The following is a 24,047-nucleotide window of genomic DNA, read 5'->3' on the forward strand; positions in this document are numbered from 1 at the left end:
TTACAGTCCCATTTGCATTCTGTGGGAAATGAGAGTGCGTTTCTAGGTCATGTGAAGTTGCTGACATCAGTTGTTGGATCTTTCTTCACGTGTGAATAATTTTGTCTCTCTTTTTGTCTTCCAGCGATGTCTGACTTCCACATCCACCCTCAGAATGCAGTGGTGGAGGAAGGTGGTGTAGCGAGATTCCAGTGCCAGATCCACGGTTTGCCTGAGCCAGTCATCCTATGGCATAAGAACAGCGTGCCAGTCAACACAGACAATGAAAGGTAGGACATGTCCAAGCCGTGTCCAAGCTTCTGGCCTTTCTCCAGGTGGGAAAAGATGGCCAGACTTTCTGTTGCTTTCACAGTTGTGCTCGGACACAATTAACCTGGGCTAAGGGTCTTGGCCAGTGTTTCCACCATGGAAGACTCTTTTGTTTAGTGTGTTGTGGCTTTTCTGTTTCTCTTTTTGGCCAAACATCTTGTAGGGGTACTGGCATTTCCCAGGAGAGGTAGATAAAGCTATTAGCTGGTTTTGAAGGACTTGCACTGACTTTCTCTGATCAACCGTGCTCCAGGTTTATTTTCCAGCATGGAGACCTGCCCAGCAAGCCTCAAAGAGCTGCGTAGCTTTGGCATCCTTCATCTCTCCATGGCTCCATTTTGTGTAACTCTTTCTGAGACAGATCCATGACTTAGGATCTTGCATATGGGTCCTGGACTCTTGCAAGTGCTGAATTACACTGTGGCTGCTATTCCCAGGTGGACTCCCTCATGTGTGGCAACTGGGGAGCCCTGCAGAGAGCTTCCCACAGCACCCTGAGCTGCCGTTTCCCAAACAATCTCCTAAAGAGAAACTCCAGCTGCCTCCCTTCCCAGCCCAGACCTGGAGCGGCACGTCGCCGCTTCCTGTGTTTGGCAGGCTGCTCCCGTCGCGTCGGAAGCGTCCCTCATCAGGGCCTGGTGGCAGGACAGGTGGCAGGAAACGCGTGCCCGCAGCCCCAGCTGCAGCTCGGGAGCCGCGCAGCCAGCGGCGGGAGACAATCGCTCAGGCACACCTCGGGCACGGATTGACGGCCCTGCCCTGGGAATAGGCGAAACCAGGAAGCTGTAAATATTTTCCTGAAAGCCCCTATTCTTAAAAATGTCAGTTCTACAGCAGCATGTGGTTGGGTTCTTTGGAGGCAGGAGAAAACACGAGGGCTGGAACAATGCCTGACCTTCTCAGAGTGGCAGTGAACTTACAGTAGAAGGACCCAAGAGGCCCAAATCTGCTGTGGAAAACTGCAACTGTCAGGTTTTGTTTTTCCTTGCATTTTTCAGCTGAGCTTTTTTTAGCCCAGCGCAGGGTTGATTTGTTAAACTTGATCTCCTCTGAAGGCTTCTTACTCATACAGGTGCTGAACTGGGGATGTGGTAGAGCAGAACCACTGATCCGAGGGGGGATAAGCAGAAGTAAGAGGTGGAGAACTGTGCTGGATGCCTTGTGCCATCCCAGTGAGATGTTGCAGGACAGGTGAAGGTCCCCTGAAGTCCTTCATGCATCATTGATCCTTTCCATTTGAGGCCAGGAACACAGTTGTGGAAATGGTCAGAAATGTTGCAGGGATTTAAATGTGACCAGGACTTCTTTTCCCCAAGGCTGGGGAACCCCAGGGCTGAGGAACCCAAAAACTGAGGAGCTCCAAGACTGAGAAGCCAAGACTTTTCTCCAACCCAGAAAGGTCCAAGCTCTGCTTGTTCCTGCTGCTTCTCCTCTGGGAAAGTGAGTTTGCCTAAGGCCTGGAGGATGTGGCCTAGGAACAGTTTCCCTACATTTGTGTCCTGATTTTGAAGAGATTTGGCTTTTTGTAGGAGTAAAGTTACTGGGGAAGTTTTTTATTGTCAGCTCAGTAGATTAATCTCTGACACCAGAGCCTGGGTGATGAGAGTTGCTTTTCTAACTGAATTGGATTTCTGCATTAATCACGCTTGGTGCATTTCTGCGTATAAAATGTATATAAATTTGTATGCCAAGTCTTGCACTTGGAGGCTTTGAAGGCAGAATAATAGCTTTGGAATTGAATCTTCTAATGCTGTGGGCAGATTGTTAACAAAAATGAAGGCTTCTTGTAGTATAATTCATCCAAAACAATGGGCATTTTAAAGTCCCAGAGAGATTGCAATCAACTTCAGGCCGTGTAAAACTGATTGCTGTCATGCTGCCACCGACACGGAGCCGCACGTTCGGAACCCGGCGCAGGGAGCAGGTTATAGGCACTTAACCATATGCTGATCTGGAGAAAGATATTCTTCATCTTCCGGACGGAAATGGATTATTAACTCATCACAGTGTAATGACTTACTACCAGCCAATTTAAACAAGTGGTTGCTGAGCAACCTGTAATGTATGTGTACATATATGTGTGTATGCACGCATGATTTAAACGTGCCTATGTTTTAAAGATATAAAAATATTTGTTGAGGTTTACGTTTGCCTGCTCAGTGTTTATTTTAAACATACCTTTTCATGCATCTGAGGTTTTAAGGTTACGTGGATTTGAGTCCTTGGGCCTGGAGTGGGGAGCGTGGAGCACAGGTTTCTCGTGCCTGTCCATGGTCACTGTGCTTCAGCTGATGGGTGATAATTCCCACTCATGCATCCCTCTCAGCTGTCTTCTCATGCAAATGCACTGCCAGAGCCTTTTCACAGGTTAAAAAGGAAGCATCTATTTTGTAGTCTTCTAACAAAAATCACCATTTCTCAAGGATGCATCAGGAGATAAATTATTTTCTTTTACGCCCCTGTCAAAGAAGACCAGAGGCCCAAGTATTCAAAAAAAGTAAGAACTGATGCAGAAGCAGGTGTGGGCTCAGCCTAAAGGGGTGTTGGCATGTTGGTGCTATTGGCACCTCTGCACTGGGATGCAGGGAGCCAGCCTGCCTCGCCTGGATGGGTGTGCAGCCTGCTGTCACATCGTGTCCTGCTTTGCAAGCTTTTGATTCTGTTTTCTCTTCCCATAGGTACACACTGCTTCCCAAGGGGGTCCTCCAGATAACAGGACTAAGGGCAGAAGACAGTGGGATATTTCACTGTGTTGCCACCAATATTGCTAACGTGAAGTTCAGCCGGGAGGCCCGACTCACCGTGTCAGGTTAGTGCCAGCTGTGCTGTGCTGTGCTGTCCTGGCTCCCTTCCTGTGTTCTTCCCATTGCTGTTCTGGGCCAGGACAGTTTAAGAGAGCTTCAGGCTAACACACTGAGAGCATTCCTCTGTCCAGCCATAACACCTTCCTTGTTCTGGATTGTTATTTGTTAAGATCCCCTTCAGTGCAGGACATCCCAGATTCCCTGTGGAAATGGAGATGGCATCTTTGGAAGTAACAGGCAAGGGAAGTCTGCCCAGGGATGGTTTGAGCGGCTGTTTCTGAGTTCTTTCTTACATGCAGACAAAGGTCTTTCCCCTGACCTGCGATCCTCCTGTCCATCATATACATGTAATTGCTGGTACCCAGGAGCTGGAGGTTTTCCAGCATTCAGTCACATCTCACAGCTTCCCATCACCCTCCAAAACACTGCCTGGCCAGTGGCTCTGGAGCAGAAACTTAACACCTGCACCAAGTGTCAGATTAGCCTCTGCTGACTGTAAAGAAGCAGCACGTGTGAAATGGGGTGAAGCCGAGGGAAGAGTGATGCTGTGTATATCAACTCTGACGGGGAAAGAAAGCAGGCTAACTGGTTCTGAGGGACCTGGGAGCTTTGGCAGCCTGTTACTTATCTGTTTGCTTGATCTATGCGAACAGTAGCCACATGGAGGGGAAAAAAGAACAGTAAATTATCGATGTGGTGAAGTTCTTTGTGTCGGTTTATTGGCCTGAATTATTATTTCTCGCAGGGCAGAAAGCTCTAGTTGTTCTCATCTGACCATCCCTCATTGCAGATGGACATTTTCCAGGTTTCTTGTCTGTGAAACATTTGTGGTTTTTTCTCCTCCTTAAAGCAGTCGGATGATGAATACGGGCACCCTGTGTAAGTGTTTGTTGCGGGGTTTGGACCATGCTTCAGTGCCTGCACTGCTGTAACTGGACATTTGCATGGAAAACCCATTGCACTGGGTTAAACCTCCATGGAAAAGGTTTATGCTCTGGGGTGTTTGCTAAGAACACACAAATATCAGTTAGATCAGGACAGCAGGTATGTGTTAGCATGTGAACCCTGGGCTTTGGCACGGCAGCAGAGGCTGTGGTGAGCCACAGAGGTGCACGGGGCATTGCTTTGCTGCTGTGGGTGTTGTGTCAGTAAATACTGAGCTAACTTGAGTGCTGCTGTTCACGTGGCATTAGGCATGATGGGGTAAGCAGATTCTTGCAAATCTTTTGTATCACCTCCCTCTTGTGCCGTGGTGAAGGGAATGTTCTCTCTGCTCTTCATGATGGCAGAAGAGCTCACACTTTTCCCTGCAGGGCAGCAGCTTTAGCCATTGCTTCACCAGCAGAGAAGCACCAGGTCTGCCTCCCTGAGGTCTCCAATCCAAGCCCTGGCTGGGGAGAGAGAGAGGAGAGGGTGAGAATGGGTGAAGGAGCCTGTAGAGCACTGCCACAGCTCGGTAGGAGAGGAGGAGGAGGGTGGCTGCCCGTGAGGGGTGAAGGAGCCTGCTTGCAGCGCTCTCCCTCCTCTCCCTGGCAGTGGTGGTGGGGCTGCCGGCAGTGAGCAGCACAGAGATGTCTTCCAGTCCTGCTGATTGATCATTTTCAAGTGCCTGCTCAGCAGAGCTGCTCCCGAGGGGGCTGCCTGCCTCTCTGCACTGATACCTTTCCAGTGCTTGCTGCGGCTCTCTCTGCTGCTGTCCTTTTGATCAAGATCTGGCAGGCGACGCTCCTGTCCCTGCTGGAGTGCCTGTCACTGCTGGCAGTGCTGGGGACCTCCCCATCCTCACTGTGACTGCTGCTGGAGGAGTCCCTGGGGACCACAGGCATCATTAGAGCATTTTCCCCTTTCAGAATAAATCCCAGTGCTGCCCTGAACCCTGCTGAGCTCCAGCAGCACTCGCCTGCCACGAGTCCCTCATTTTGTCATTCCTTCCTTCCTGACCCTGCATCAAAGGGCTGGTCTGGTTGAAGAGGGAAACCTCCTCCTTGATGCTGGGACATGTTTTGTCCCTTTGTGTGGTGCTGGCATCTGACTGCTGTGTCCCTGTCCCTGCTGGCCCTGGAGCTGTCGCTGCTGTGGGTGGTGGGCTCAGCAGCAAAGCTACGGGGCCATTCCATGGCCTTTGCAGGAGAAGGTGAGCAGTGGTGGAAATGCCACTTCCAGAGTTGGACAGCATTTGCTCAAACTCAGGGAGCTGAATCCACACTCAAAAGCCTGAGTATCTGTTTAAGACTCAGAGTAGAAATCAAAGAATGTGATTTTAAAATATTTTATCGTCAAAGAAGTGTGTTTCATAAATTCTGCTTTGAGCTTGGCTCCCGTTTGCTGATATTCTTGGGTGACCTTGGACAATTCATTTCATTTCTCAGTGTTTTGAAATATTGAAATCGTTATATAATACGCTGATAATACCGTATTATTCTAAGCGTGAACATTTAGTATTGTGATTCAGAACAATAAATCTGCATGGGTTTTAAAGGCACTTCGAGGTACTGAGGGGAAGGTATTGTTTTTCAGATCTCTTGGGGTTAACCAGCCGGTCATATGAATTTATTGTGCATTCTGGTTCTCATCAAAAAATCTGCATTTTATGGCTTGCAGTGAAATGCATTTAGTGAGAAAGTCAGCTCTTAAGTCACACTGACACGGTGATTTTTCTTGGATTTTGCCCATTTACACACAAGCTTGGAGTCGCTTTATCTCTCCCTGCTTAGCCCCCGTAGGAACAATTAACAAACGAGCTGCTCTGATATGTGCTTGCCCTTGGACTGCTGTGGAATCCCCCTTCTATGCCCTGATTCCTGCCCCTGAGCTGCTGTGAAAGGGTGACACTCAAAAATGCCAGAAGAGTTTGTTTTTCTTGGAGAAAAGACCCTGCAGATAGAATTTGGTGGATCACTTCTCTGTGACGAGCCTTTTGACCATTGGAAACTCCATGTACAGGAGTCAGTGTGGGTTGGTCCCTATGGGAACCAGCCAGGGCTGTGCTCTCCAGCCCTCCCTGTGCCCCACTCCTGCTTGGGGGCAGATGACCAGCCCAAGTATTTCTCTTTGCAGGTGTACAGAGCTTTTTTTGCCAGCAGCTGTAAGATTGATGGAATTCCTTAAACACTGCTTTGACCTCAGCATTTCTGGAGTATAACCCAGCTCTCATCAGAGACAGGGAGAAAGATGAATGCAGAGATTTCCAGTGTTCCTGTTTACTGATGGAGAACTGAGAATATCTCTTGTGTTTCCTCCTCTCCTGCTTCCAACAAATGAGACTGAAGGCTGGGACATTTGCCCCAGGGATAAGGCACCTTTTAGGGACTCAGGAGATGTGGGTTCAGCTGTGGTATACATAACACAGGATGATGTTTTTGTCCCATGCTATCGTTCTGTCTAGTGAAATGGGTTTTATTTTGCCTTTCTCATGCCTGTCTACTGTTCAGGGTCCTTGTGCCAGGGTTTTGTTCTATTATGGGTCTGTACATTCACCTTGTGCATGAGGTTTTGTTGTTGGTTGCTGCCACTTGGTGCTACTATAGTGCAAATAAAGGATTAGTGATTGTTTCATGAGCAGCAAATGTCACAGTTATATCAGTGCAATAGGATCATTCTCTCCCTGCAGGAAAAGGGTAGGAAAATGTGGGGTGCAGTAGTCAGAGGAGTTTCCTCTCAGAAAGCTCCTCAGCAGAAGTCAGGGACTGTTACCTCCATCACTCCTTGTCTCAGGACAGGTCTTTTGGAGCAAGTGACACCAGCAGCAAGAGAGGATGCTCACAGAGACAGAGTTAGCTAGTGTGGTCTGTATGGATTACTTTATGGCTTGAAATGCTGAAAGATAAAGCAACTCCCTCATCTATTTGCATTCCTGCTGTCTTGCATGTTGGGTTTTCCCTATATACCTTATACCATATATTTCCTTATATGCACATCTTCTCTTTGCAGTTCACTGTGCAATTCCTTCTTTATGCTGCTGATATCCAAATGTTACCAGGGCTGTTCGGGGCTGGGTCATTGGTTCAGGGGTTTTCCCCAGGAATAATCAAGGCACACTTTAAATGTGTTCAGTGTGACTGTCACACAAACACTGTGCTCCTTTTGTTTCATGTACATCTCAGATTTATTGAGAGTTACACCAGCCACATGATTTAGAATCCTAGAATGGTTTGGGTTGGAAGGACCCTTAAAGATCATCTCATTCCACCCCCTGCCCTGGACAGAGACACCTTCCACTAGAGCAGGTTGCTCTGAGTCCTGTCCAGCCTGGCCTTGAACATTTCCAGGGATGGAATCCACAACTTCTCTGGGCAACCTTTGCCAGGGCCTTGTCACCCTAACAGGGAAGAATCTCTTCCAAATACCTAACCTAAATTTCCCCTCTTCCAGTTTGAACTCATTACTCCTTCTCCTGCCACTACAGTTCCCAGTGAAAGAGGATATGCAGTTAGGAGAGATGTACCTAGAGGGTGCCTGAAGTCCTCACTGTTCCCTTTCAGCAAGAGGGAATCAGCAGCCCTGTGACGGTGGTGCTGTCGTTGCAGGCTCGCACTCCACGGTGTACAAGGACCCCATGATCCTGGTGGGCCCGGAGAACCTGACGCTGACCGTGCACCAGACAGCGGTGCTGGAGTGCATCGCCACCGGCAACCCCCGGCCCATCGTCTCCTGGAGCCGCCTCGGTAAGCCCTGGGGTCACTGGGATTTCCTCCTCCTCCTCCTCTCCGTAGCCATCATGTGGGAAATAGGTAGGTGCCACTGACTGTTTTATACAACAACTGATTCACCCTCTCCCTTCCCACAGAAGGTAATTGTAGGCTTGAAGTGCTTTTTATCCTCATGTCTATACTTCGTTTTTTCTCTCTGCCAAGATTCTGTTTTCAGCTGTTAGAGAAGTGGGTTGGTTAAACCTGTAGATGTTTCATGAAAGGTGATAATTTTATCTTTTCTCAAGTGACAGCGTCTTCTTCTGCTGCATCAAAAACATCACCACTGTTGGCCTAGAGAGGCAAAATCATACACAAACACACCTTTCACATAAAAACAGACTTGAAAGAAATTTGCTGCCTGTTCAGGGAGTTTTAAAACAATTTCAAGGGGGAGAGAGTGTTTAAAGTAGTGTGTCTGATGCCCTGAAAAACAAACGCTTGCTGCTGGGGTCCGTGATATGTTTTTAAATCAGCATGGAAACCAGAGACAGTGTCTGATGGCATCATGCAAGCGAGGAAGAGCAAAGGGCTGTGTTTCTCTAAGGTTTCTTTTAGGTTCTAACTTTGTGATGATAGCTTAGAAACTGTTTTGGTCAGGGCAAGACTTCTATTGCCTTACAGAAACCTGTGCTGAGTGAAGAACTGTGCTGATTGATTTTGTTTTATCTCCCAGAACTTGTAACTCTGCCTGTGTGCACAATAGGGTTGGGTTCAGTTAGGATTTCCCAAGATCTTGTGGTCCTCGAGGTCACATCATTTTTGGGATGCTCATCTTCCTGTGTCTGCTAAGGTGGCTGTGAGGCACCAACAGGGATAACCCAGACTCATGCTGCTGTGCAGGATGTGGGACTCCAGCCCCAAGGCTCTCCAAGGGTCAGGGTCAGCTCATGGGCAGGGTGACTTCCAGCTCCAGAGCTGCCTGCCAGGGAATGAGGACTTGCATCCAGTACCAGTTGCACATTTTTTCCCATGTTTTCCCCCCTTGCATCCTCTAGTGGCTTGTAAAATCAGCCTTTGTATGCCTCTAACTGGTATTTTTGCCTCCAGAGCCATAACCATCAGATAGATGCTGTTTTAAAAATTCCCCAGATACTCTGTATCACTGGCTTGGTTCTCTTGGACACAAGGCAGCTCTATGTTAGTGCTCAACTATAATAAACTACTTTATAATTGCCTTAATTATAAGTGCTTATTACCTTCTTCAAAACACTTGTCTCTATAGCGCAGTGCAATAATGAAGATGTAATAGCACCATGTGATGTTTGTCTGGATGGTCTGAGTTCAGCATTGCCTTCCACCAAAAATAAATACCCTCTCCACGCTGCTTTGCAGCACAGCAGCAGAATCAGGACTACTGAGTGGGAAACAGATCCTGTTATTTTCCCTCCCCTTCGGCAGGAACGTCTCGTTTCCAAAGCATCACAAGGTCTCATTTAAATGACAGTGATCCTGACAGCGACGGGCTCTCGGATGACTTGGAGGGTTTGTCATCTCTTTGTAGCCATTTCAGAAGTGCTTTCATCTCTCCTTGTCTGTGTGATCACGAGAAAGGAGAGGGGTTTGTGCTGGACAGGGAGGTCCTCAGAGTATCTCAAATCTGGCTTCCTCCATGTGAAGGTCTTCTTCCTGAAGTTCCTCCTACAGATAACTAATCAACTTAGGGGAAAAAACCCACTTTTAATCCATTTACAGAAATAACAAAATCCACAGACTTAAAGTCTTAGAGAGGTGGAGCTGATTTAGCAATAGGAATGGTTTAATTTAAGCAAAAAAAGTCAATTCTGTGTGAGCATCTTTCTTGCCTTGTAGAAGTAAGGAAGAACTGTGGCATTGTTGTTGTGCTGGGGCTTTGCACAGGGCACGTTGCCTTTTTGGAAACTCTCTCTGAGCCCCTTTGCTCACAGTTTTGACATTGTGGCATTTTTTCTGTCAAAAAGGAGCAAAAGAACAATTTTGCTTTCACAGCTTTCTGGTACAGGGAAAAGCAAGCCATAAACACCATTTGCACTTCTTGCTTTGGCTTTGCTAAAACCTGGCGGGTTTTCAGTGGGAAAGGCAGTTATATTTCGCTTGAAGGAAATCATTCAAATTCTGGGCCAGTTTTTGAGTGTCACACAATCAATTTTGAATTTAATTTCTTTGGGAATATGTTGTAGCCCCTGACCACAAACAGAATTCCTGTGTCTCGCTGTGCATGAAATGTCAACATTCATTAGAGAGCAGGCTCTGAGAGAGATGTAAAATCATTAAGGGTTTGTTCAGGGAAGATAGGGCTTTTCCTTTCAGAGCTACGCACTTCAGGCTTGGACCTATATGTGTGCACAAATGAATATCCTGGGCACTTACTGCAAAGCCTTTTGAATGAACGACGATTTTAATGTATCCTTACCCTTTAACTGACAGGCCACTGAGTTGGCCTCCATAAAAGGTATCAAAGCAGAATAATAAACTATTTAGAGAGATACAGAAAAGTGAGGCGAGAAAGAAAGGACAGTGATTATCTGATAGCGTTATACAGAAGTTGTCAGAAAGGGCCGCACAATGGGAAGGAAATTACTAAAGAGGGAGCCATTCAAGAAGTAAACTATACAACAATTGTAGGAGCCAATTAATTGGTAACTTATTGGACACAGAAGCTTGCAATAGATGGCTGACTGGTTGACAGGAGCACCGTTCTCGTAAGTGTTTAGAAATAATAGAGTAAATTTCACCACTTCACATACTGAATAGTCAACTGTTGCAATGTACTCTAAATATGCTAATCCACAGTGCCCAGTGTCCGCAGGAGCAGGAGACCTATGTGTCTAAAAAGTGGAAGGCTACTATGACACAATACAAAGAATTCACAAAAGACCTAAATGATCAACATTAGAAAGTTGTTACTTTCTTTCTACTTGCTACTTATAAAAGAAAGGCGTTCGTGTTGTTGCATATTCATATCGCCTGGCACGTTTTAAGGGGGCTCCGTAATTGGTGCTGGTGTGCCAATCACTCGGTTAGCAGGCGGAGAATGGGCTCCAGAAAGCATCACACACACCTTGGAAAAATAAATAATGCAGCTCCCAAACCACAGGCCTCTTTCATCCAGACTTCACCCCCATGGGGAGCAGGGAAGTACCTAAAGGGGCCTAAAGGAAGGCTGAAGGGGGACTTTTTGCAAGGGTGTGCAGTGATAGGAGAAGGTGGGAATAGCTTTAAGCTGAAAGAGGGTATATTTAGATGGAATATTAGGAAGAAATTCTTCCCTGTGAGGGTGGGGAGGCCCTGGCACAGGTTCCCCAGAGAAGCTGTGACTGCCTCATCTCTGGAAGTGTCCAAGGCCAGGCTGGACAGGGCTTGGAGCACCCTGGGGTAGTGGAATGTGTCTCTGCCAAGGAAGGGGAATTGGAATGAGATGATCTTTATGGTCCCTTCCAATTCAAACCATCCTATGATTCAGTGAAGTCTCTATTTGTCTATAGCCAGAGCATCTTTGGAGAGCATCTCCATCTGGAGAATGGTCTCCTTTCTTAATTTGAGGTCTGTCTGCTCTTCACAAGAGCTGAACCTCCCCCTTTTGTCCTCATCAACTGAGGGATCGAAAGAGAGAATCTGTCAGACGCTTCCCTCCAGACTGGCTTTTTTTCAGCCCTCAAATTTTCTGCTTTTGACTTCTATAAAATAAGTAGAAGGTCATGTTAAATGAGCAGTGGTTTCAAGCCTGCCTGGGTCCTGACAGCTTTGGGAACTGAGCAAGTGTTGGCTTTTGCAGTCTTTCTGATCTCCTCCATGAACAGATGACTTTTTTTGCTGGAAAGGTGGATTTACAGGGTTTGGATTGCCTGATTCAAACCATTCTTCAGGTCTCCGTGTAAAGAAAACAGGGTTAAAATAAATAGCAACCTTTGCAAAGCAGGTGTGAGACATCAGTCCCTCAGCACAGCGGTTCTACAAAGTGCTGAGCTTTCAGGATGCAAGGAATTTCTTGTGTAAACACTCTGTATTATTTATATGTGTTGTCAGTGTTGCTAAGTTGGACTAGATATAAGCTGAAGGCCTTCTTGCTGACTGCAGGATGGCTCAGGCTGTCTGAGGCACAGTTGAGTGAGAAGGATGGAGCACACTGGGAAAGCAGAGATGTTTCTGTAGAAGCCCTTTTCAGTGCTTTTGGAAAGGGAGGAGTGGAGTGAGAGGTGTCTGAGATGATCAGGCACAATGATCGTTGCTGGCTATTAGAGGTGGCCACACTGACCCAAATGGCAGCTCCACCGAGGCTTCTGAGCTTGGAGGGCTTTGTTCTCCAGGGAAAGCAAAGATGTGTGGACAGGAGATGTTTCCTCAGACCACCATGTTTCCAATAGCTGGAGTTGGAGAGATAACTGAGGGCATATTGATGCTGGTATTTGGACTGGGGGGGAGCACCTGCTGCAGGCTGAATCTTTGCATGCTTAAATGATGGAGCATGTTATAAATAATACAGTAAAACTGCTGACATTCAAGTCACATATTTCTCAAGGCAGTTATGTGATGAAGGATCCAGGTATGACCACTTCACATCTTTCACCAGTCCCCTCCCTCCCTCAAGAGAGAGATTTGATTTTTACACCTATTGTAAATACGACTTCCGAAAGGTCTAATTTAAAAGATGAAATCAAGTTCAATTTGGATTTAATTCAGACCTTCAGTTCAAATGCTGTTTGGAAGGAATGGTTCCTTGTTATTGCTCATTAAATGTGGGACAGGTCATGTTTTACTGTCCTTTTTATGACTGAGCCATTTACTGCAGCGGTGGCTTGGCCAGCAGTGTGATCCTTTAATGACATTGTTTTTCTCTCTCTAAAAGACCTGAGCATTTTTCTTTGCAATGCAAATAATGAAGAGGTCTGGCATTTCCTGTCTAATGAAACAATGAAACCTTTAAGCTTCAAAATTTCCTGAAAAACAATATATGCAGAGCATGGCAGGAGATACATTTGGGAAGTGCTTTTGTAGCTCTCAGTCCTTGCTTTGCTGATGTTTCTTAGCAGGATGCTGCCTGGAACCTGGAACCTGAAATGGGATCCCTCACTCCTATGGTTGTAATTGGGTTTGCATGACAGGGTTTTGGTAGGGTGGGGGTTACAGGGATTCCTTTAGTGAGGAGTTACTGGGAGCTTCCTTATATCCAATGGAGCCAATTCCAACCAATTCCAGCCAGCTTCGAGATGGACCCACCACTGCCCAAGGCCAAGCCCATCAGCAGGGGTGGCAGCACCTCTGGGATAACAAATTAAGAAGGGAAAAAAGTTATTCCACAAGAGCAAATTTCAGCTGTAGAGAGGAATGAGAACATGTGAGAGGAACAGCCCTGCAGACCCCAAGGTCAGTGCAGAGGGAGAGGCAGAAGCTGCCCCTGGCGCCAGAGCAGAGATGCCCCTGCAGGCTGGGGTGCAGCCCATGGTGGGGCAGCTGTGCTCTGCAGCCCATGGAGCTCCACAGGTACACAGAGATCCATCTGCAGTCCAGGAGGAGCAGGAGTTTTCCCAGTCTGTTCCAGAACCTGGAACAGATGGTTGGTTATGAATGACCCAAATTCTGTAATATTTTTTATTATGCAAAATATGATATTAAATCTAAAGTATGTGATTGCGGGGTAGCTTTTAGCTAGCCCTGCATGCTATCTGTGTTGGAGTGTGAAGCTTATGGCAAGATTATGGCACAGACTTTGGAGCACAGGACCAGGCTCTTCTACTGTGGTGGATCACATGAGTGTGGAAATCTTGTGGGCAGGGCAGCTGGGGACATCACCAGGGCTGGTTCTTGCTTCTCTGGTTTCTGTAGGTTCTTTAAACTCCTCTGTGAGCAAACCTGAGAGAACTGAATTCCCAGTTCTTGTCTGATGAAAGTGTGCTCACTTTAACTGCTCCTCTAGTAAAAATCCTCCCCTGCCTTGCCCCTCTGCTCAGACACCCTGACATGCTAGGCCTGATTTAGAGCTGCCTTTGTCAGACAATGTCTTAAAACACAAATCAATGAAACAATAGAAAGCAATAGCCTGATATTAATGAAGCACACTGTAATTAGAGCTGGCTGGGAATTTTCCAGAGAAAACAGGAAAAAAGTGAATTCCCTGATACCAAACTATTTCACATGTCTCATATCCAGCACTCAGGGTGGGGGCAGCCCTTTTCAGTTGCCCTTTCAAGCCAGAGTAAATGACCACCAGCTCAAAGACCGGCTCCTTAGCCCTAAACTAGTGTGTATTCAAGGACTAAAGAATCAAAAATCCAGGATTCTCTTATTTTCACAAGCCACAAAAATCCACCAAGGATTATCAGGTAAAGTGGTGTAACTTCTAGGTCAGGTCATCTGCTGCTCATAAATTGCTGGTGGCTGGGAAAGCCTGCAGTAGGTTGACTGGACTTCTTCCTGAAGCCTCTCTGTTGGAAATAGGCTATTGAGCTGCTTGGATCCCTGCTCATTCTAATGCAAGAAGCCAGGCAATGGCTCAGAGAAGCTGAGATGATTTAGCTTGGTTTAACCACTCTGATGAACTGCGTTCTGGGTGCTTCATCTTAATCTGAACACATGGTTGAAAGCTTTCACTTTTCCTGTGGTGGTGCTTTGGGTTTTCAAGCAGCAACAAAGGATGATTTTGGGCAAACACGTAAATAAGGATCTGGTTTCTGCAGAAGGCAGTTCTGATAGGAGCATCACTAAATCCCGTTTACTTTACTTGACAAATGGCAGTAGCAGAACATGGCACCACTCCATAAGTACTTAGATTGGACCTCACTGAGGGCAGTGCCTGGAAAACTCACCGAAAGGTCCAGCATGTGACTCTTGTCCTTCTCCCCTTCTTTCAGACGGCCGCCCGATCGGCGTGGAGGGGATCCAGGTGCTGGGCACAGGAAACCTCATGATCTCGGACCTCACAGTGCAGCATTCTGGCATCTACGTGTGCGCCGCCAACAAACCCGGCACGCGGGTGCGCCGCACGGCACAGGGCAGCCTCGTGGTGCAAGGTGAGCCCCTGGGACCCCGAGGGATCGGGCTGGACAGGTGCTGACTTCACTTCTCCAGTGGTACCAGGCAAAACACTTCTATTCTAGACATGTGGTTTCCCAAGTGGGTGTGTGTCTGTCCCATGCAGGTGAGTCGCCACTTGGTATGGTTCATCTGATGGGGTGCAGTGATTTCTCACCCTATCACAGGCATTTCTTTGTCTTAGCAGACATTGGTTGTTATTTGTTATTATACTTGTGCATCTTAGTAGAAAGCCTGAATTGATCAGCCAAATTTGTCTCATGGTCCTTAGTGATACAAGAACATGGTCAGTGTTCTCATGCTGGACACCTCTGAAGGGTAGGTATGACTCCTGCAGTGATAGGAAGCAGTGGATACCGCTCACAGAGTATTGCTTTTCAACTGAAATGGCACCAATAAGTCTAAAACCATTTCCAAAAAGTCTCTGAGAATGTTTGATGTAGAAGTTGACACTATGTCTGAGCCAGTTGCCAGGTGAAGCACCCTCTGGGGGCTGTGCCCATGGGATACAGATTGCTCCTCTTCCTGCAGCAACTGTCCTGAAATGCTACTTGTAAAGGGCAGTTCAGCCAAAAGTAGAGATCAGCGCTAGGGAAAGCACATGAGTCCCTTCCACATGCTCCAGTCTCCATGGTGAGGGGAGCCAGGCAAGCCTTTGAGAAGGCAAACCCAGCTGGCAGCGTGCTCTGAATGGCAGCAATCCACCCCTGATTACAGGCACTCACCTCCTCTTCAAGCTAGTCCACTTAAAGCATCTCGCGCTCTCATCAGTTCACTCATTAACTATTGACTGATGATATCCTGAATCTAAAATTACACACCTCCTGCTGGAGCTGCTAATTGAACCTTTCGTGCTGCTGATGGGGAAAGTGCCCTGCTCCAGCCCTGATGCTCACCCTGCTCCAGCCCTGATGTCACACAGATCGCAGGAGTGATCAGCTGTGGAGGAGCAGTGTAGAAAGGGTGTAGAAAGGGCTGCCTGTGCCTCCCCAGCCCCAGATGCTGATCAGACATGAGGCAAGGTGAAAACTCACTGTTTCTTTTGCTCTTGGATTTCTGAGTGAGCAGTGCAATGAGGGGACCTCCCAGCTGGCACAACTATGAAGCCCCTCATTAAGAAACATCAACCCCAGCATTAAGAGCAACCTCTCTGTACAGATACAAACCCTTTAGAGCTGCTGCAGGACAGCTCTGCACATGGTGCATGTAGGAAAGGTCTCCTAAGCCCAAATGCCAAGCTGATGTCCAGGATGCAGGGAGACAGAACCAAAACAAATTACTTGGAAAATCCATGAAGTTTTAAAAACGCAGCTATTGAATATGGTCGACTGCCCCTGTTAGCAACTGAATGAGAAGGTGAAAGGTAGTACAACTTCCCATTGCTACAAGAAAGCAGTTTTTAGTCTTTTTGGAGATTAGAACATCAGCTCTCGAGCAACTGGTCAAGTGCTGGAGTTCAGCTGCCGTAGAATTACTGTGGATTTTCTCCTGGCAAGCCAAGATAAGAATTTGTCCCTAAAATGTCACTCCCAGGGCCATTGGAGCCCAGTCTTTCTGTGGAAGGAGGATGCCCCTGCATTCAGCATCAGCAGAGAAGTGGCAGTGGTGTGGAGAAGAGTGGCCAGTGTGTCCTTGGCATAGCCCTTAGACCTGCAGTGTCCAGGACCCCAGCCTGTATTGCCCATCCTTAAAATGCTTCATGTTTTTTAGGGACATGTTCCCCAGACAGGGTAATGGCAGACCCTGGCTAGGCAGCTGAGCTCATCCCAGGTTTGCTCACCCTCCCTCTGGAAGCAGTTTTTCCTGCCTCTGCATCTCATTTTGCCTGAATTTTCCAGCTGAGAGGTACAAATGATTGCTGTTCAGGTTCGTCTGGGAAGAAAACAGCGATAATGACTGACATGGGAGACTGTGGGTTTTATCTTTGTCAAGATGTCAGCGATGCAAATTACATCCGTAAAGAGAAGAAAAGCAAAGATCGGGCTATCAAAAGCCTGGTTGGAGAGGAAGTTAGCACAGAGCCAGGACAATACGGCATCCTCAAAGCACACCAGGCCAGGTACTTGCTGCCTTTATGCAGGGGCCCTTGAAGTGCCTGGAGGCACAAATTAACTTGCCCCAGTCTTTTGAAGGAGGGACGTTTTATAGGCGGGAAACTGGAGGAGAAAGAGCGATGTTTCCTGTTGTAAGGCAAGGAGTTAGCGGGAGGCTGGAACTGAGACCACATCCTCCCTCCTGCTGCCAGCGGTGGTCCTTGTCCCATCCAGCAGCTGCGTGGGCAGAGGTGTCCCAACACAGGGCTCTGCTCTTCCTCCAGCAGTAATGTCCTTTCCATTACAGATTTTCCTTCAGATAATCTAATACCATCTTATTATCTTCCTGGGAATTCCTCCTCCCTCCAGAGGAGAAGGCATCAATCCCCCACTCCTTCCCTCCCTGCCCTCCCTTGGCCATTTAGGCTCCTTTGATCTCTTTTGTAAGGTTCTCACACAAGAAAGTTTCCATTTTCCCTTCAGATCCCAGCGCAGCCATTTGAATATTGCTTTGTGCTGGGCTTCGAATGAAAGTCTCACGGGGGGAGTTGTCGAAGGGCCGAATGCGGCGCCGACTGAAACCGAGGGTGTGCGTGTGTGTGAGGCGAGGGAAGAGTAGGCTTCCGTGGCAAGGGAAAAAATATATCAAAGCACTTTCCCTCTACCTCCTGTGCAATCTTTTGTGCTTTATTATGTGTTTGGTGTCATAACAAACTGATGGGCTGTGAATGGCCAGATGGTCACCAGTGTTCTCCACTCCACGCTTCATTTCCTCCTGAAAGCTATGCAGAAAAATGAGATCCCATCTCATAAATGAGGGCCCATCTTAAGGACATGGGTTTGAAGGCTCTGCTGACAATGCCTGCCTTGTTCGCCTTGCTTTCTGTTGGCAGGACTGGGCAGCACTCCTTGGTCCAGCAGATCCGGCCACCGCTGCGCTTCCTGATGTTTCTTCCATCGTTCCTGCTCACTGGCATCACAAGCCTTGGCTACGGGCTGGAATTCAGCAGCAGATGTATTGCAGTTGCTGTGGTTTAGGCTTGGCGCTGTGGTACTTGGTTTGTTCTTGAGTTTAGCCCTGAATTCATTCTGGAAACCAGCTTCAATACGTGCTGTGTGAGTCAGTGTCCCCCATGGAGCAGTTCTTTCCTGTCCACATTTTCCTTCTCAAGAAAAGCCACCGCGCAGGGACAGGTGGGCACTCAGAACTTGTGTGTCAGGAGTGAGCTGGGGTGTCTGATCCCTGTGGACCATTCTTCCAGGACCACGCTTATGGGTGACATGGGAACATACCCTGCTGCTGTGGAGCAGGTGGAGCTCCAGCCTGCACTTCGATGGGACAAGAATTTCATGAGGGCCGAAAGACAGGCTCCATGACAGCCCCCTTGAGTGTTCTCTGCCTATTTTCCAGGGGACATGGGCACAGTTTCCATCTTTGGTCCTTGCAGTCCCATCACTGCTACTGTAAGTTACTCATAAACATCTGAGTGTCCTCTATAGTGAACACAGAGAAGCCAAGTGAGCAGCAGTTGTCTTAAATCTCCTGTCACCATTTGCTGTGCTTGTGTGACTTCCCCATTGACCTGACTTCTCCTTTATACCCTTATTGTGGGTGCCAGTAGCCTAATTTATGAGGTTTTGTTGTTTCCATGTTATTCTTCCTTCTCTTCACCCCAGCCTCCCTCCCCAACCCTGCCATTCTGTCCACTTGAGAATTAATGACACGTCATACTGAGATGCAAGAGGCGTGCATTGGTCTGGCACCAGAGCATTGGCTGTCGGCGCTCCCTTAACCTTAGGATCTTCTCAGTGCTCCTTGGGACCCTCTGTGGGCCATCGGGCTCTGCCATAAGCACCACAACCTCATGGCAAGGACAGCAAAGCTCCCTGATGTCTTGGGGGACACACTGGTTGCTGATCCCTGCTGCCATGTCCTGAAAGAGATGGAGCACATCGGGGTCTCCCGTTAGAAGCTGCTGGTTGCAGTGCATCTCCATGCTATCACAGTTTGCTGAACACAGTAAAAGCTATTGAATCAATTTAACCATTCTGGGGGTGGTATTAAGTGTTATTCCTCTTTGATACCAATGCCATGCCTTTAAATATTCATTAAAACTGCATGATCCCCTCCCTCCCATTAAGTCCTGAATAATCAATGCTCTGGTTTCTTCAGACTTCACAAGCCAGGGCTGGATCCTGCCCACTCCTCCTTGCCACATTTGAATCCTCTGCTCTTAACAGTGATCTCCATTAATATCTTTATTAAATCCTCATGGAGGGCTGAGAAACATTTCCTCTGGCAGCCTGCAATGGCATTTTGGCTTGTAGTGTGGAAGGGGCAGAGGTGTGCAGGCCACTGTGCCTCAATGCAGGGTGGGATGGGCCCTGACAAGATGCTTTGTTAATTATGAGTGATGAGGAGGGTGAAGTGCTGGCAATGGGCAGGGCTTGGCTAAAGCCAAGGCTTCCAGCAGGCAGGGTTGGCTTCTGCTCCTTCCCCATTAACCCAGGCAAACTCTTGGATCCTGTCAAAAACGTTTGGAAGGGCAGGGGAGAAGACCTGGGAGAGGAGATGTTTTTCTGCCCAGGAAAGGAGCCATTTGCCCTGGGACCACACACCAGCAGTTTCCTGAGGGCACTTTCCTCAGGGCACTGGTTATGAACACAGCTTGGGTGCATCCTGGTCCAGGCAGCAGAGGGACACCCATTCAGACCGTGTCCTTTAAACTCCGTCTGTTCCCAGACCACGTCCTCGACTCCATGGGTTTCTGTTTTGCCCTGGGCCCTTTTGGCACTACAACTTCACACTGTTGAGACCTCAGCAGGACAGAGCAATGTCTGGGGAAAGCCAGGAAGAGCAGGAACAGTGGAAGGGCAGTCTGTGTCTTGCAGTGAGGGATGCCATGGAACTGGGGACAGCTTGGCACAGCACAGGTGAAACCTGCTCTCCAGAGAGTTTAAGCAAGTTAAACTGGGGCTGAGGTTGTGCCTAGCAAGGCAGGAGAGAGGAGGGATGGCAGAGGGGCCGAGGAACCCGCATGGCCATGGCACCAAGCAGTGTCACTGGCGCCGAGCCAGCGGCCGCAGCTGCACGTTCGTTTCCCCGAGTCACACGCGACACCGCTCCAATCACTCCCTCTTGACACGGGCTAATAAGGGAGGATAAGGAGGGCCGGCGGTTCCAAAAAGGTTATGCCGGATGCTTCTTTCCATATTTCAACTTTGTTTCTGCTGGAACAAACGGTGGGTTTGAGATTTGATGAAGCGAGGGGGAGGCAGAGGCAAAGAGCCAAGAGGATCTTTAATGAAGCTGCAGCGAGGAGCTGGGAGGTGGCTGTGCCCTGCCTTGGCATCGTGGGTTTGCACCTGTGAGTGCCGCGGGTGCAGCTCGGGAGCCCAGATGAAAGCGGGGAGGTGCACAGCCACTTGCAAAATAATTACTCCTCCAAAACTGCGCCAGCACAAAGCGGGGGGCGGGAGGCTGAGGAAAATCAAGTCTCTAATGCTCTCACTGTACACCACAAAGGGGCCATTCATGGCAGGGATGAGTGAGGGGTTTTCCCCCTGTTTATCCTTGCTTCCAACTTTTATTGAACCCATCCTGAATTTTGTTTTAATCTGTGAGTCTAGAGCAGAAACACAGAAGGGAAATGAAAGGGCATGAGATTGATTGGCACATGGGGAAGTTTAGCAGGAGGTTCTGGAAGTTCGTGTCCATTGGGTTGCTGGGATCAGGTTCATTAGTGGAGCCGAGTGCTGACAGCGGTGGCCTGACAGTAAACCCTGGTGGCAGATACCCTGTACCAGTAACATAAGTCAGACCTGCCATGCTCCACTTCCCTCTGATTATTAAAAATGGAGAAGGAGGGGGCTCCTTCAAGGGGGACGGGCTCTGTGATGAATTCCTCTGTCTTCCTGCTTGGAAGACTTAGAATCTGCACAACTGGACTTTTACTCTCACACAAGCACCTGTCCCTGCAGTTTGGCTGTGTTACAGTAGCAGCCAAGCTCTTCCCTTACCAGCACACAGCTGGGAAAGACCTTTATCCTCACAAAATGCTGCAGGAAACCCCAAGGGGTGTTTTGGCCATGAACCATAAGACTCAACTCTTGTATCCCACCTGCAACGTGGCCACTCCTCAGTAAATTTTGCTGGACCAGATTGCTCCCTTCTCCAATCCCTATACCTCTGCTGGTGGCACAGCCACCAACCCCACGCTTGGTATATGCCAGTGAGTGGCTCTGAACATGTCTCCCTCAATAATCTTTTTTTTTGTCAAAAAAATTTAATGCCAGCCATCTGTTATGTGATGTTAGTCAGTAAATTTATTATGGGCCTGTGCCTCTTATCTGTTTGTCTTCATTGTGTCTGCTGCCGGTTCCACCTGATTTTAGGTTTCAGTAGCAACATGCAGTATATTTATCACTTTGCCCTTTGAAGCAGAACTGCCTGAATAATCTCACCTATTCAGCAGTGTCTGTCAGGCCCTGCTTTCTGTAGGCTGATACGCTGGTTTATTCTGATAAATGATTTAAAATCCAATTTGAGATGCTGGAAGGAAGAGATCGCTTACTGTTTAAAAATGTTACTGCCAAAGGTGAAAACATTTGGTGACAAGGTGAGCAGCAGTTACAGGCATGATGTAATCTTCTGCAGGGCATGGCAGGAACCCAGAAGTCCCAGGCTGAAGATCTGGGGTTAAAAAGGTTCCCAGATCTTTTGCTGACAGGAAAAATTGGCAGCAAATCTGATATTTGCTGAGGAGAGAACACCCTGCCAGATTGCTGTATGATATCCATACATTTCTTTCCATTTCAAGCAGTTCGCTGATGCCATTCAGGTCCTTTGGACACAGCCAGGGTGTTGCTTGAGCTCTGCCACTGAGAAAACAGCACATCTCCCCAGCTGCAGCACTGGGGCTGCTTTCCATGGGAGACCAGGGAGAGCTGGAGGGGTCTAAACCTTGGTCCTGTTTGCCTGAACCCTGCAGGACTCATCTCGGCTTTCCATCATTTCTGATCTGGCCTTCACGCACCTCCTGTGAAGCCATGACTGCCAGGGTGGGCAAGCAAAAGGCAGCTTTGCACTGTTTACAGGCACATCGTCCAAAACCAGAGTTATCTGCTGCCTGTGCTGTGGTTGGCCAAGTACCCCACATTCCCAGGCAGACAAGGCTTTCTGATGAGGTGTTATTTTGTACCAGGATAACGTGGGATCATCATGACTTTTCTCACCCTCTTTCTCCTTCCTCCTCTCAGCCCCAGCAGAGTTTGTGCAGCATCCCCAGTCCATTTCCAGACCTGTGGGGACTACTGCCATCTTCACGTGCGTGGCCCAAGGGGAACCCCCTCCCCAGATCACATGGCTGAGGAATGGGCAGATCCTGGAGACCAGCGACCACATCAAGCTGAAGAATAACAACAGGTAGGTCCTGGTGCACTGGGAAATGGGAGTGGGAGAGATGTTGGATTGCTTTCTGCATAGCTAAGAGCTGATGGGAAGGTGGCAGCGTTCTGAAGCAGATCTGTGGATTCAGCTTAGACTTTGATAAACTTAAACACTGCTCCAGTCCTGCTGGCTATGCCTTACAGTTTGGTGCTCCATGATTTTTTGTGCCAGGACATCAGCATTAGACTTTGACTGTTGATGCAGGAATCCAGGAAAAGTTTCTCTTTTGTTCTGATGATCATGTGGATATTTCTGGAAGGGCTAGATGTTGTTCCTGGAGCTGACAGGGACCACATTGACTCCTCAGTGGAGGAACTGTGATTGTTGCCTGGACATTGACCTGCCTGGGTGTGCAAATATGAATACATTAGAAATAATATTGGTGTGGAGCCTGACTTTCACTAAACTTTAGCCTTTTATCTCACCAGGGAAGAGTGTATTCTCTGAGTACTAAATAACTGCATTTTCCTGTGAGGGGATGGAGATGTTTGTACAGAGGAAATGATGCACTTAGTGTGAAAATTACCAGTCGACAGTGTAGTTTCTATGGAAATAGCATGAAAAAATATACTACAAAATAATAGCACCTGTGTTGTAAACCTGATGTATTGGTGGAGGTTTGTACTTTGTGGTGTCTTAGAGCTGCTCTCTATATTAACAAATGTGTCTCAGGAAAGCAACTACCCAGCCTCACCGGAGGGTCTGGACCTTCAGTTTAGACAGCTGGGAAGTGCTCTGCAGGCACCATGGCTTGTCCCTCAGGGGCAAGAGTGAGTTTATTTTTCTGAGTGTCTATATAATGTGGCTTTTTGTTTTCTCGTCTGAGGGGTTTAAAAGCTTTGTTACGTGAGTGATGGAAGGATGTGTGATGCAGGAAGGATAAGGTGTGAGTGGTAATAAAATCATCTCAATCAGTGGAGGTTTTCTCCAAATTGGAAGTTTTTAGAGCTTCAGAAAACTTTGTATGCACATACAGATGACAGTTCAGGCTGTGGTCTTCTAGTTCATGGCATGGCTTTCTGAGGCATGTCTGCCCTTTATGGTATGAACAGAGCAGAAGAGGTAGGAGGGAAATTAGTGCATCCCTTTTTATTGATGAGGAAGTGAAGTCAGAAGTGGTGAAGTCCTAGTGGTCATTAAATCCATGGCAAAACTGACACTGAATCCAGCTCTGTGTCTCGCCCAGATGTCTTCCCTGTGAAATCTTTCCTTTTCACTTTAGGAGAGCAGGAGTTGGATCTTTGGTCATGGTCACTGCTCCTGGCCAGGTCCCTGTGCCTGGAGCTGTGCTACCCATGCACATAAACTGCAACTTGGTGAACATCTCTGTAATCATTTTCTTATGGGAATCATTTAATGCAATTTAGCATCAGCCTTTTCCACAGCAAGCTGAATGATCAGATTACAGCATCTGGCACAGGCTGAGGGAGCTCAGCCCGTTCCTGGGGCCCAGCTGACACGTGGCATCTTCTCAAGCTGTAGTAACACGATTGTAAAGCTGAGCCCTCAGGCCGTCGTATTCGACAGTGTTGAACTTTTGTCTTCTTTCACACTAGTCTTGGTCGACTCCAGCCTCCAGCTCCAGGCAAGTGGCCATGCCTGGTGGTTTCCAAAGCTGTCAGTCTGGAAAATGCCCTCACTGGTGCAGCAGGGCTGGGAGCTCCATGACATGGAGGAGACACATCAACAGATCATTTTTTCCTGAGCTTTTTCAAGTTTGCCCTTTGCTTTACTCTCATGGGCATGACTAAGTGCT

The 24,047-nt window shown here is 47.9% G+C and overlaps 1 protein-coding gene across 1 annotated transcript in view; it reads left to right on the plus strand.

The window, feature by feature from the left end:
• Window positions 1-24,047, plus strand: part of IGDCC3 (immunoglobulin superfamily DCC subclass member 3) — a 100,085-nt gene that overhangs the window by 56,237 nt on the left and 19,801 nt on the right. The window contains exons 3-7 of the mRNA XM_063412752.1: window positions 125-269; window positions 2,988-3,118; window positions 7,640-7,777; window positions 14,629-14,787; window positions 22,102-22,267. Of these exons, the coding sequence (XP_063268822.1) occupies window positions 125-269; window positions 2,988-3,118; window positions 7,640-7,777; window positions 14,629-14,787; window positions 22,102-22,267 (739 nt within the window). The remainder of the gene's footprint in view (window positions 1-124; window positions 270-2,987; window positions 3,119-7,639; window positions 7,778-14,628; window positions 14,788-22,101; window positions 22,268-24,047) is intronic.

The sequence above is a fragment of the Prinia subflava genome, chromosome 15 (assembly GCF_021018805.1).
Source record: "Prinia subflava isolate CZ2003 ecotype Zambia chromosome 15, Cam_Psub_1.2, whole genome shotgun sequence".
NCBI lineage: Eukaryota > Metazoa > Chordata > Aves > Passeriformes > Cisticolidae > Prinia > Prinia subflava.